Source organism: Mus caroli, unplaced genomic scaffold, assembly GCF_978045245.1.
Source record: "Mus caroli unplaced genomic scaffold, Mus_caroli_1 scaffold_9, whole genome shotgun sequence".
Lineage (NCBI taxonomy): Eukaryota > Metazoa > Chordata > Mammalia > Rodentia > Muridae > Mus > Mus caroli.
The window spans coordinates 17,384,181-17,398,923 of NW_028227264.1; the positions used below are offsets into that span (position 1 = coordinate 17,384,181).

General features: G+C 45.7%; 1 protein-coding gene across 6 annotated transcripts in view; it reads left to right on the forward strand.

Annotated features, from left to right (window-relative positions):
• Positions 1-14,743, forward strand: part of Map7 (microtubule associated protein 7) — a 132,071-nt gene that overhangs the window by 16,008 nt on the left and 101,320 nt on the right. The window contains exon 1 of one of the 6 annotated variants that reach the window (XM_085842673.1): positions 7,304-7,538. The exons of 2 other annotated variants lie outside the window; for them this stretch is intronic. In XM_085842673.1, the coding sequence (XP_085698799.1) occupies positions 7,406-7,538 (133 nt within the window). In that variant the 5' untranslated portion in view covers positions 7,304-7,405. Of the gene's footprint in view, positions 1-7,303; positions 7,539-14,743 lie in introns of those variants that run through there. 3 more of the 6 variants (XM_029482840.2, XM_085842672.1, XM_029482841.2) reach the window with 3 other exon arrangements.

A 14,743-nucleotide genomic window follows, 5' to 3' on the forward strand; every position in this document is an offset into this window, starting at 1 on the left:
AGATCATTTATAAAACTGAAAGGGGATTTGATAGGTCTAGTCTGAAGTATCCTGATCTCAATTGTCTACTCATCATTTTAACAGTATTGTTATGTTGGGAAACTATATGTTAATAGTATCCATTCTAGTCAGTGGAGATTGTGACCACTGACACATGGACTTGTGACTTGTTGCTTAGAATGTGGGATAGGATAGAGAGACCTTTGCAATCATTTGACTTTAAATAGATAGCCCTGGACATGTGGGTAAGCCTTAACTAAAAACAAAACACAGATTTCTTGGGAAAGGAATTCTGTGTCAAAACTTCAGCAGAGAAGCCCTGCAGCTGTACAAGCTGCAGGGCTTGAGGCTTCTAAACTTCTCTTCAAAATTGTGCATATATTGCACAAGTTTACTGTGTGTTGAACTAAAGATACTTGTGTTTCTGCTTGTCTGGGTTGATACACGGGCCCTCAGAAGATCAAATTTTTCCCAACATTTGTGCAAATCTTTTATGGAAGTGATACATTTGAATGTATTTTTGGAAATCCATTCTGATTTGTGAGGTTAAGGAGAGAACATTAGAACTGTTTTTAATGGAGTTAAACCTGAGTCCTGCTACATCTCTGGCTCTTAAGACTGTGTTAGAAAAAATGTCTTCTCTATTGCCTGTTTTGACTTTAGGGAGTTTGAAGGAGAAAGATGGGGAAAGAAGACGAAGCAGCAAAGGTTGAGCGCGTTCTGAACTGAACGTTGGGTGTGTTGTCATGTGCTCAGTTCTTCACTGACCTGGAGACAAAGTGGTCACTGTCCTTAAAATGCCTGCAAATGACCGAGTGGCCGCAAATGAATGCCCGAGTGGCCGTTTGCTAATGGTTTGTATTACCTTCACCCCTAAACCTCTTTACCACAGAGTCAGGGCGACCCACCCTAGGATTGTCTCAATGAGGGAAGAGCTGTGTAGCTTTCTCATTTTTTTCATGAAGTTAAGTAAGAATGAGACACATCTGTGTATCACAGGGGCAGAAATCAGCATAGTACGGCTGTCTCCTACCCAGAGGAGAGTGGATGATTAAAGCTCAAATCTCTGGACTGCCAGTAAGACAGACCTGAATCTACTTGCAAAATGAAACTATGTAAGGTTCATTTTTATGGATAGCACCGAGATTGTGACAACAAAAGAAGGGCTTAACTCATTTTGTTTTTTTTTCTTCCGCCGTTTCCTCCTGGGTACATAACTCTACATTTCATCTTCACCAAGTAGGAAGTACAAGTCCGGGAAAGGGCTGACGGGGCCTTAAAAGCCCAGCCCTTACACAACACATTAGTCTAATAGCAGCATCCAGGTCACCGTGTGTGTACATGGCTGCCTTCAGTGATGAGGAAATAGCTTGTTACATTCCATTAACTTGCAGCCACTGGTCTTGGTTCTGCCTGGCACAGTGGTGTGCCTGTGAACTGTAGGTCTAAGAGGCTCATGAGCTCACAATCCAGCCTGGGCTACAAAGTGTGGGAGTCTGTCTCCAAAGAGGGGGTGGGGAGTATGGTCTAGAAATCCCTCCATATGTTAACCTTCATCTGTTACTCCAAATCTTCCATGCTCAGAGAAAGTGCTGTCAATAAGCCTCCACAGTTCTTTCTACAGAGTGTGGTGTAACTCGGAAGCACCTTGTTCAGAGCCGTGTAGTACAAGGGCCAGCATAAAGACTACGCTATCCTCCATGCTGGGCACCTGCTGACTTTGATACTGTGAGGATTTTTACCGCCTTGTCACGTTGATATGTGGTGACTCTGGGCCATGCATGTGCTATTGCAGCTTTATTTTGTTGTCTGGGAGGTTGACCCCTTCTTTAAGGATTTATTATTACTATTGTTTATAATGTTAATGATGATGTGTGCGCCTGTGTGTGTGTGTGTGTGTGTGTCTGCATTTGAGTATGTGCATATGAGTGTGGGTACAACAGAGTCCAGAAGAGGGCATCAGATTCCCTTGAACTGGAATTTAGAGGGAACTGTGAGCTACTGATGTTAGTGTCAGGAATCAAACCTACATGCTCTGCAAAAGCAGTATAAATTCATAAGTGCTGAGCCATCTCACCAGCCCCCCAAACTGGATATCTGTCCTAAGAAGAGGTTACTGTGAGAGGAGAGGCCATTTATCCATAGTTCTTATCAAGTTCAGAAGTCCATGTGATGTGTATTCACGAGGTATCACCAATGATGGTCATGACCAAGAGGGCAAGAAGCATTCTAGCGTGATGCTAGTCGGTTAAAGTTCAATGCTGCATTTGATAATATTCCCATGTTACCTAGTGATACTCGGGGTTTAAGGAAGGGTCAGAACCAGCGTAGTGTATACATTATAGCAGGGCACGTTAGCTGTGGTAGGACAGGCATGGGAAAATGCACTCTGTTGTCACTGGAGTGCTTAATGTAGACTGATGGTTTATAGAAATGTTATAAAAGGCACTGCAGGGCTCTGGCACTTTTGGCTGATAGCTCTGCCGCTACTAGTGTAGTACTTACAGCTTCTCTCGTATGTCAGTTAACAAAAGGTGGGCAAATAGAGAACAAAGCAAAACCTGCCTTTTGATTTTCCTTTCAAGGGGTCAGCATCTTTGTGCAGTGTCTTTGTGTGTCTCAGAAGTCCTCATGCTGCAAGGTGACAGAGTGTTGTGGCGTTGTTACCACAGAAACCACCACCAAGCAGCAGCATCCCAGGAAACTGAGGGAGCCCTTCAGCTTCAAGGATGAAATGGCCAAGAACCAGTCGGGCCCCTTTGTTCCCAGAGGTGACTTGATCCCGTGTCAGCCTGCTCTAGCTAGCCTTGCTACTTTCAAGCCATACAAGGTTTTATACTTGCATTCAAGTGTGGATTTCTAAAGACCCCTGCTGGAAGTAAATTACTGCTTACCTTGGAGAATATATCAGATATTTTTAAAATCACAAAGTCTGGTAGTTTTCAAGGATCAGTCACCTTTATTTAATAATAAAACAATATTGGAAAGAATTTTGCTATTTCTGGGCTCTATTGAAAAGTAAGCAGCACACATATAGAACTTGTAATTTACCAGCAGCAGCCGCTCAGCCCAGTGGTCTTAATTTCTGTTTTTAACTAGAGTCCTCGAATAGCCCAAATTAGGCTTTCTCTGCCTGCAACACGATTTTATGAAGCTCAGTGGGCTTTTAGAAAGGGAAGTTGTGGCTATACTTCTCACCGATTAGGCAGATTTCCTGAGTGCATCCGTGGGCTCTGCGGATCTCCGTGCAGCACAGAAACCTGGGAAGCATGGTTGTGATCCCCATGTGGTCATGTGTGCGTAGGTGCCAGGTGCCCCTGTAAAGCATTGGGCAACTGGTGCAGGATGAGCTTAGAGATCTAGGCCAACTTGTGATGCAAGCAAGCACCAGGCCAGCCTCAGCTACAGAGCAAGATCCTGTCTCCAATTAAAAGGGACTGGCTGCGGGGGAGGGTCAGAGTGGTGCCCATTTTACTTTGAGGAGTATTTAAATTTAAGGCCTTGCCATCCCCCTTCTCTCGTTTGCCTTTGCTGAGAATCAGAGTATGAAAGCCAAAGGGGTTGGAGTGAAGGTGGTAGTTGGTAAGTTATTTTTCCACCAGTGAAGTGAGTCAATTCAAGACATATTAGGTTATATTAAACGCAGGTTTTTGGGGAAGCTACTCTCAGGTGGGTGAGTTCACTGACCCCAAGGAAGGAGGCCAGGAAAGTGGGGAGAAAGAGAGGGCAGAGATAGAAAAAAACTCGGGCAAAGAGAGACCAGGATGTGTGGATTACATAGAGAAGAGCCTCTGAGGGAAGGGTTGGGGGCTGGGTATACCAGGTAGGGCCTGAGGGATGCTGGGGAACCTGGAGGCCAGGTCAGCTTTGATAGGTCAAATATGCACCTCGTCTGGTCTGAAACGAAGTAGTAGTTACCTGGTTACCTCCTGCCCTTGGGAGATCAACCCTGAAATTGTGTAAGAGTAAACTTCTATATCCCATCCATTAAAGGCTGGATTGAGACACTTACGAAACTGATCTCAGACTGGAGAGATGATTCACCTGACAAAACCCTCCTTGTGCAAGCATGAGGACCTGAGTTCAAACACCAAAATGCACATAAGAGCTGGCCATTGGCAGCCCCTGTCTTTAACCCCATTAGTGAGAGCATGGAGACAGGCAGATCCCAGGGAGTCCCTGGCTAACCAGTGTAACTGCAATGGTGAGTTCCAGGTTCAGAGAGACCCTGTCTCAAACATAAGGTGGATGGTGGTTGAAGGCATTTTCATGTCAACCTTTGACCTCCACACACACCCACATTAGTGAGCATATGAATATACCACAACCACATACACCAAAAAGAAAACTGCATCAAATGTGTGTCCTCAATGAAAGGAGACCAAGTCTCAATATTCTTAGGTCTATGTAAGAGCAAAAACACCTATATCAAATATTGGATTGGAACATTAAAGAAATCAACCTCAGGCTGAGAGGAGGTTCCGTGGGCAATAGTAGGAAGATGGGAAGTTGTGTGCTTCGTGGGTAGGAGAACTCAGTTTTATCATTAGTTGGTATTGGGCTGTTTCCTTCTCCATGATAATCACAGCTTGACAGAGCTTGGCAGCAGTCAGGATTCATAAAGCCCCAGGACAAATGTGTCTTGAGGCCTAAGGCAGGTGACCCAGCTGGCTACTTGACTTTGGTCTTTCTGTGCCCATTTCCTGTCAGTCAGGTGGTGGTGGCTCAGTGCTCTTCTGACACTCACTGTGACATTTCCAAAGCGCCTAGCACAGCCTCTGCTGTGGTAAAGCGGAGCGTGTTTCCAGTCGGGGTTCTTGCTCTATCGTTGGACTCATGGCTTCTTTAGAGGTCACTTCTGGCCCTTCATTCAGGGTTTCACTCCTTCCAGGAAAGGTTGTCAAAAATAGCTTATCGTGTTAAAGCAAAAGCCTTCACTTAGGTGATTTTCACCCAGATATAAATCATATTTCATGGTCTCTCAGGCTAGAGAGTAAAGAATCCACTCTGTCATTGAGGGACTGCCTACTGATGTGGACACAAAAGGAACCGAGTCACCAGCTGGCCATGGTGGGTAATGACTTGGGTCCCGAGTTCTGTCGATTCACTGCTCTTCCCTAAGCCCCGGCACATGAAGCTTCTTGGGGAAATCTGTTGTCAGTGTGGACAAATTAAACTCCAAAGCCTTTGCTTTGCTGTGAGGCCTTGTGAACTCCCCCTGAAAGTAAGGGACCCACAGTCTGTGTTTGCCTAACCCAGTAGCACATAGGCTAACACAATTCTCCTTGCACGCTTTCAAGCCCCCAGTCTGGATCTAACTGTGCATTCACTTAGTTAAATCCCAAGCCTTTGGAGGGAAAGGGTTTTGAGAATTTATCCATTTCAGTGGGATTTGCTAGCCATTATACCCAGCAGTGGGCAGGGCGATGCAAAGGAATGAACATGGTGTGTCTCAAGAGGGTTTATAGTAGAGAAGAAAACACCTTGAAGATAAATGCAAAACACTGTGCTGGTTACAGTGGGTGTGCTGTAGATGTAGTAACCTTTTATTTATCAGCCACCTGTTATGAGCGCTGTATTTGTTTAACCCTTACCCTCAACCTGATAAAATAGTCATCGCCCAGCTGTCCAGTGAAAACTGGGCCACTAAGAGTAAAGTACACTAGCCCAAGTTTGTTTCATACAAAAGACATGTTAGCTTACAGGCGATGCCACTAGACTCCTTCAGGGACCTAGCAATGACTCACTTCATCACCTGCTCCCAAGTGCAGGTGGCTCACCAGGTGACTTTTATAAAAAGGACTTTTTGATTCCCCAGCCAGTCTGCTGGCATCTCTTCCTGTCGTCCTCTGACCCCCATTCCTCTGCCCTCATGACTTTGCTCCTGTCTGTCTGCCTCCACCCCTTCTCCAGATCCTTGCTCCCCTCCCTTCCCCCAAAGGTCTGTCACATGGTGTGATTTCTCAGGTGGCACCTTGGCATGGGACCCCAGGTAACCCCCATCCCACACATATGCCGAGTTAGAATCTTTGACAATGTGTAGGAGAGTCATTTAGGGGAAGGATTGCCTTTGACATTAGATTTAATTTGGATTAAAGGCCAAAAGAAAATAACTTTTTCCTTCATTTAGCAATTAGCATTTTTGAATTGTTATTTGTTGCTATAAAAACTATTGATTTTTTAAAAAAATACTGTACAAATTTGAAGCAACATAAAAATGGAAAGTCTTAAAATGAGCAAACTTACTTCAGAACAAAACAAAAATTATACGGCTGCATGCTTCTGAGAGAATAGTCCTAAAGAACTGAAACTGGGTGACTAGCTGAGACCTGTTTGGCAGACTCCGGGGCATTGGGATAAGGAGAGCTGTCATGCAGTGGCAGGCAGCTGGGACTCCCCTCTTTGGCTTTGTCTCTGTCCTTTCAGCCCGACTTTCAGAGAAAATGTTTTTAGTTGAAAGAGGCAGTCTCCAATTTCTGGTCTCCTTGGAGGATCTCGGTGATGTGCTGGTGGGCCTCACGAATGAAGCGAACAGTGTATCTTGAGAGAGTTTATACATGAGTTGAGAACACATTGAAAATGAATTCGAAGCCCCATACATCAGGACAGATGCCACCAAGGCTCAACCTATATAAACATGGGTGTTCATGTTGGGAGAGTGAGGCAGCGGTGGCGGGATGCCTGCCTTATCCTTACTTACTGTAATAGACCACCGAGGGAGGGGGAGAAGGAAAACCCATCTCCTGTACTGAAGAATTAGCTGCTGCTCTTGCGGACGAACCCGTTTCTCCTGCTCCACCATTCCCCGCTCAGCTCTGCCACCCAGAGGAGGAGGAAGCTGCCCTGTGCAGCTAAGCCTCTGCTGGTGGGTTCTGAGGACTCTGCATCCTAGGGCAGCTGGAACTGCTCCAGGCCTCCTTCATTAGGCTATGTCAGGGTTGTCAGGGCAACTGTTCACAGCAGGCATCATGTCATCTTTTGCCCTCCGCTGCATGCTGAATGTTTTGCTGTGCAGTAGCAAAAAGAAGACTGGGAAAGCTGGCTCTGATTGACCAGGCTAGGCAGTCCGAGGGAGGCATCAGAACCTGCGTGCCTTTAATAGAAGCCTTCTGGAATGGGTGTGTGCGCGCGTGCGCGTGTGTGCATGTGCGAGAGTGTTTACTCACCAGTGCCTGTGCCTATTGGGGGGAGTAAGTGGGAGGGGGCTGCTGCTAGGTGAGGGGCAGCAGCAGGGCCTCAGTTGCCAAGTAGCTGGTAGTATCTGTCAGCTGTTCGCACTGTTTACCCATAGGGGATCTATTACAAGTGCTCAAATGAACAGGCAGCTTAGGAGCTAGCAGCTTCTGGGAGCTGCAATTACATAAGCATATATATTTAATATAATTGCCGAACAAGTAGCAGCGTTATGCCTGGGTCAGCTACAGCGATCCGACAAGAGAGACTGAAGAAGACTCCTGCAAGGACAATCCCCCTTGCTCTATTCACCATTAACGAGGAAGATGAGCTGCAGAAGAGTGGAAACGCCAGAAGACCCAAAGGTATGCACCAGCCCTACTCCTCACCAGAGCCGGATCCAGCACTGTGCTTACATTGATTATCGCACGGGTTCCGAACTGCACGCGCAATGCCTGCTTCTCGAATACTCGTGACCTAACACAGCTTGCTGGTCACGCTCACACACCCTCAGGGTATGGAGTCTGATGGAGTGGAAATAAATTTTGTAGGTTTGGTCTATTTCAGGTCAGCTTACTTTTTAAGACCCAAACTATTTTCCTAGTATAAAGGTCTTTAATGTTCACGCCTTCATTTAAACAGGGGCCAGTGACTCTGACCTCATGGGGGAATAAATTTGGCTTCAAGGGGTTTAAAGGAACAGTACCCTCACTTTCTTGTAGCCACACCAGATCGTTTCTGTTTACTTCAGTGAAATGAGCTTCTCTGTAAAAAGGACGGATTAGGTAAAGTGATTTTTTTTTTTTTGAGCTCCCTCTCCATGGGCAGAGGATGAGCATGCTTCCAGATTTCTTCTACTCAGATGCTGAGGGAGAAGGAAGGAAGGCAGGCAAACTTGGGAAGCCAGGGAGAGGGAGCAGCATGAGGTCTAGCTTCTGACTGCTGCTGCTGAGCACTCTGTGCCACTTCAGACATGCTGGCTACAGAAAACAGAGGGCTGAGCCTTGAGTGTCCCCTGTGCTGGTGACATGGCAGCAGCTGCCCAGGCTTCAATCCCATGGATGTCCTTGCGAGGTGTTGTCTCGTCGCCACTCTCATACATCTTTGAAGAAGGGCTTTTAGGATTGCACTTAAATTTTCCAGCATCCTGTAGGCGTCTTCCCGCAAGCTGTTCTCTCTAGCAGAAGAGGTACCTATCTCTTTATTTTTATGAGCTGACTGGGTCTTATATTCTGTCACTGGCAAATTATTCTATCACCGACATTATCAAATTTTCCATAGTGTGGCTCTAGCCACTGAAGCTTTGTTCCTAGCTCCAAAATGAACTGTGGTGCTTTTGCTAAATATAATGGAAACTGTGTACTTTAAACCCAAAGTGTGTTTTTCTTCCATTCTTGAAAGGAGCACTGTCACTGCAGATGATTTCTGCTGTGCTCGGGGCTTCTGTCGGAATGCCCAGCGACCTCAGAAACTCAGTGTTGCTGTAGAGGGGGTATAATATCTCTTCAGTTGCTCATGGGTTGACAGCTGAGTCTGAGCAGGCTGCTCTCAGTGAGACCCCTCCAGGTGGTCAGCAGCCAGTCACTTATTCTCTGCAGAATTGGGAACTTTTTTTTAAGTTAATGCCAATTTGTTGAAGCATTCCCACGGTGTATTTGTCAAAACATCCTGGCTCGGTGACTCTTCCCTGGAGTGTCCTGCAATTATCATTTTGGATAGCTACCCATTTTTTCTTAGTTTTCATGACTTTTTCTTCCTGGCTTCTTTGTTTTTAATTTTCCTTCCAAATAAAACCTGTCCTTGGGTAGTTCCTTTAAAAGAAAAGGAGAGAGGGGAAAGTCAGGTCTAAAGATGTTTGGGTGTCCACCAAGAATCTTAGACCAAGGAGTTCTGATCCCCTGCTGTTTATCCCTTTTTATGTCTGTGTGTGTGTGTGTGTGTGTGTGTGGTGTGTGTGTGTGTGTGTGTGTGTGGTGTGTGTGTGTGTGTGTGTGTGGTGTGTGTGGTGTGTGTGTGTGTGTGTGTGTGGTGTGTGTGTGTGTGTGTGGTGTGTGTGTGGTGTGTGTGTGTGGTGTGTGTGTGTGTGTGTGTGTGTGGCTGTGTGTCTGTGTGTCTGTGTGTGTGTCTGTGTGTGTGTGTCTGTGTGTGCCTGTGTGTGTGTGTGTCTGTGTGTGTGTGTGTATGTGTGTGTGTGCTTGATGGTTGGGGTACATGGGAAGGATTCCATTCTATTAAGGATGACCAGGGTTTCTTTACATCCATATATGTCTCTAATTTATGACCTAGGAAACAAAATGAGCTGATGAATAATTCTGGATATCTCCGATTATGCTTAATGAATAAAAGCACTGTGGCTGTGGTTTTAAGTTTCTCTTCAAGCATCTGAGTAGCAGGAATGTCCATTTTCTAGTCCCGCTCTGCCTAGTAGAAAATCACAGCCGTGTTTCATTTCCGCACTGTCCAGTGTGGTAGCCATTAGCCACGTACAGCTAAGGAGCACTTGAAATAAAGCTAGAACAATGGAGAACTGATCTATTATAGTTAGTTTACTTAAGTCCAAGTTGCCATATGAGACTGCTTTATAGGCCCACAGAGTCTGTCCTATAGAGCTGTGACATAGGTTCGTGTTGAGAAACTCCCGGTGCCAGACATGGTTAGGTCTTGTGGTAAAAAGAGGAGGACAAGGGAGTTCAGGATGCATGAAGTCCTGAGTTCAATCCCAGCATAGCGTGAACTGAGTGTGGTGTCCCATGAAGTGTAATCTACAGACCCAGTAGTTCAAGGTTACCTTTGGATGAGCAAGCCCAAGCTACATGAGTTCCAGTCTCAGAAAACAAAACAAATTTTAAAAGTCGATCATGAAACCTACAAGCCCGGTTGGTCAGTGCACTGTAGCTGGACAGACAGTTTGCTGCTGCTGCTGCTCCTCCTCCAGGTGTTCCTTACAGTCGCTATTGCTATATTATATCATCTTTTGCAACTTTTAACGGGGCTTCTATTTCCAAACAGAACCCGATGATACAGGTTGCCTTCTATGTATAACTGTTAAGATAATCAATCAAATTTGGTTTTCTTCCCATTCCACGGCCTAATCAGCCAACCATGTCTGAACTTGGTGCACGGTGCTGGTTTGCATGCCTAATAGGTTTTTCCCCTGTCATCAGTAGTTAAGAACCTTGCTGTCTGGCTTGATTAAGAGAAGTGCTTCTGGCGAGGCTCACTCAGGGCTAATGATGAGAACTGTATTCTCAGGTGTACATACTGTTGAGGAACCATCACCAGACACTCACAGGAATGAATGGGGCAACCACCACCTAGACTCCGAGGCGGCGTGGCTTCTGAGTTCCTTGGAGTGAGAGAGGAATCTGGTTAGCTAGCAGACAGGATCACTTCTTAAAGCAGTGAGCACATGTCCACGGGATTGGGATTGGCGTGAACATGCATTCCGTGCCTCGCCGTTGCTGACATATATATAGCCTTTAAATCAGCAAGTGAGACAGAGCCTGCTGCTTGTCGACCCCCAAATGCTGAGCCTCTGGGTGATGCTGACCTTAGGCCTGCCTGAGCGAGGTTTTGCAGGCAGTTCTGTAAGTGAATGCCTTTGCTATGTTCCGAGGCAATGCCATCTGAGGTTTTCTAAGCATGGCATGTTATTAAGTAATAAGACATTTTTCTCTCTAAGCCAACATTCACTAGATGTTCACTGTGGCATTATTCATTCCGGGGGTTATAGAGTGCTGTGATGTAAGGATAATTGAGTATTTTTGCTCTCAGAGGTGGTGTCTGTCTAGTAGAAAAAGACAAATATGGCCAGTAACACAGTTGTGTAAACCAAAATGAGGGGAACTCTGAGAAAGGGGAGAGTAACAAAGGTGGGAGAAGTGCCCACAGTGAAGCTGGCTGGTTGCTGTCTGGTATCTGGAAGCATACTCAGGACCCCAGGCAGGAGGGCTCCAAGTCTATCCCCAAAGCGTGATGAGGACAGCACACTATAACTTCCCTACCACTTGTGAACCACCTAAAGTGCTGACATTTTTGGCATTGTTTTCCTGGGTTTTGTCTGTTTCATGTTTGTTCATTTGAAGCGGGGTCTCTGTTAGCCCAGGCTGGCCACAGACTCATGCTGAGCTGCAGGTAACCTTGAACTCTTCCTGATCTTCTTGTTACTACCGTCCCAGTGCTGAGATTGCAAGTGTGTCCCAGCATTCTATGTTTGGCTTTAATATAAACCTTCCTTTAATATAAACCTTCCTTTAATATACACCTTCCAGCTCCAGCATCACCTTCATTTGTGAGCTTGCCTCCAAATAACTTACTTTTGGAAAATACCACCCTCAAAAGATGAAGGGCTGATCCCCAACTGGACGGATTCCCCACCCCCGACCCCCGACCACCTCTGGCTTTCATTCTTCCTCCTCCATGGCATGCCAGGAAGCCGGTAGCCAGCAGGTCTTCCCACTTGGCTTCATGCTTTAGACCTTCTCAGTGGTGATGCTCCTCCCACTGGGGCTGATGTCATAATTGAGATTCAGATCCACGTTTGATCTATAGGTATTTTCATTTATCCTCTGTTTTTAAACTAAGCCTCCATTTAGAGAGGTTTTTCACAGTAATCTGGATTTTAGCTTCCCTTTCATCTTGGATTGCTTTCCATCACTGTGATAAAGGAGGAAAACATTTATTTCTGTTTAGTTACATGTCCTGAAGGGAAGTCAGAGCAGGAACCTAGAGGCAGGAACTGAGTAGGGACCATGGAGGAATGCTGCTTGCTGCCTTGCTCCTCCTGGCTTGCTCAGTTTGCTTTCTTAGCACAGGAACACCTTCCCAAGGGTGGCATCACCTACATTGAGCTAGACCATCCTATATCATTAATCAAGAAAATGCCCAAAGCTTGCCTACTGGCCAATCTGATGGAGGCATTTCCTTAGATGCTGTCCCTGGCTCCTGTCAAGTTGATAAAAATTAGAAGCCAGGCCACACCTGCCCGTATCTCTTCCTCAGTAATTAGCAAGAGCTAATTGGCAGCTGTCACACAGTGCAGTCATACTTCCAGTGACCACTTCTATAATAGAATGTGTACCAACTGGTCTACCTCAGTTGCTACATTGCCAAGGCCATGTGCTTCTAAAACCCCTGCCATAAAAACAGTCCCAAGCTCCTTATGCTGGGACATGAGTTTCCTGTGATCTGGTCCCCTCTCCCTCTTCATTCCCTTATATTCTGTTCTTTAGACTCTGCTCTAGCTGCCCTTCCCTGTGCCCCCCCCCCCTTCTCTGTCCTTCTCACTGTCTTTGCTCCACCCTCTTCCCCTTTCTTCTTTGTCTGGATATTCTAACTCGTGGTTTGGAATCAGATCAAGTGTCCTCCCCTCCCAGACCTCCCTTCCTCTCAGGCTAAGAATCAGTCCTGTCACTGCCAGCCTCCCTCCCTATCCTGGTGCAGAAGGACAGACAACCTTCCAGTGTGTGCCTTAGCTTCCTTCTCTCCTGACTCTCATCTCAGAGTGAAATACTCCCCCATCACTCACCTGACCCTTCTCTAGACTGGAGGCCTTAGGGCCGGAATGCCTCCTTTTTATACTGTGTCTGGGCAGAGTGTATAGAAAAGAACACTTGCAGGAACTAAGGTCTGATAGGAATTCTAAGAAGCGTTGGGAGCATTAGAGCTGCCCTTCAAGGTCACTCTTGAGAGTGTCTGCTCTGTAAAGTTGCTCCACTCCACACTGCAGCACTGCGTTCATGTAATTATACCCTGGGATTTTCCTCCATTGGGCTGTTTTCTGATTCTGTGTAGAAAATGAAGGCATATACTTGCCTGGTGTAGCAGCTATTTTGTTTCAAGATTTTGCTCAGATTAAGTTGTAGCAAAATAAAATCTCCCCTTGAAATCATGGCATGGTGGTTCTGCAAAACTGCTGCTGTTAAGCTGCGTTTACAGAACTTTTTTCCCCACCAGGGAGAGCCTCTGCTGGTTGAAGGTCTGAGAAGAGAATGTGAAACGCCCTTTACTGTGTGTGTGCCCTGTCTGTCTGTCCATCCGGCAGGTGATGCTCAACTGTAATGCCCACCCGCTAAGTGGTCAGTGTTTGCTCCCAGAGGCCTGGGGCCTGGCCTGTGAGCAGCAGTCTGCTGCTCACACCCCCTGCCTCCCTCTTCCTTTCTGCTGGAGGACCTGACCACTGACTGTTCCCACCGTCCTAAGCAGCTCTAGTAAGGAAGCGCTTGGGATCAAATTGATTGGCATCACTTTCATCTGCTTAGGAGACCCTAAATGTAATCTTTATTCAAAATACTTGATAAAAAGTGTTGGCACGAATAGACAACATTTGATCTATAGCTTTCTCTTTGCCGAGTCTCTAAACCTTTGTAAAGCAGGTGACTTGAGTTGTCTCCCAGGCTTTCTGTGTTAGGGAGAAAGTCACTGCATGTCATTGCATGCAGGAGAATGTGCTCAGCCCGTATATAATCAATATATTTTACAGACAGATAAAATGAAATGAAATGGCTTGCAATGGAAAACAGGCTTAAATAATGGTTAACAGGTAACTGTTCAAATCCTAGGAACCAAGCACGATTAACCAATGGCTCAGCACTTAGAAGGCTAGTCTGCTTGCATTGACCTCTTAGGTCTACTAATATCAGCGCTTCAAGGAATAACTTTAATTTGTTGTTTCCAGGAAGTATTCCAGGTGAGTTGCTGACACCTTCCTCATATTTCATTTTTTGTTTTTGCTTATTTGGTTTTGTGGCTTTTTGTCTGTGTGCTAGTTTGTTTATTGAGACAAGAACTTACATAGCCCAGGCTAAACTCAAATTTCAGATCTTCTGGATATCTAGGAAGAGCCCAACTTATTTGGATATTCTCTGTATTAACTACTGAAAGCAAGGGATAACCCCAGTGCAGAGGCCTAAACTGTGCCACAGAAGAGCAGAAGACAGAGTGTTTGAAGTATTTGCCAGAATGCCAATCCATGGATGCTGACGACAGAACTCAAGTCCTATTTTTGAGGCTGTCATTCCAGCAAGGGTTTGTTAGTGAGAATATAAATTATTTCTAGATTCCAAAGAATTTGCAAATGTAAGTACAGTGTGGAGCTGATGTGGCATGTGGGATTGAAGTGGGTGAGGAGATAGAAGTCCTCTATGGAAGGATACAGGGGTAACTATGACACTAGCCATCTGATCACACACACACACACACACACACACACACATCTATATATATTCCCAATTATTAGTTCTTCTACTATAAAGTGTTTTAAATATGTTTAGTGGCTGAGGCCATCTGCATGCGGGGTTTTATTATGTTATCTTTTCTTTCTAGTGTTTTCTCATTTTCTGTAACACTCCTTCCCCTTTAAGGCCAAAGCAGATTGACACAGGTTGAGTATCCCTAATATCCAAAGGCTAAAGTCTGAGATGTACACAGATGTGGGTTGCAGGGGATGCAGCTCTAGACCTGCCTGTAGAAACATGCACTCACATACATGGCCACATGTGGCACACAGCACAGGACAGACACACCAGTGCTTACTGAAGCTGAAGTCTATGGGCCTCGGTGAACGGCCAGG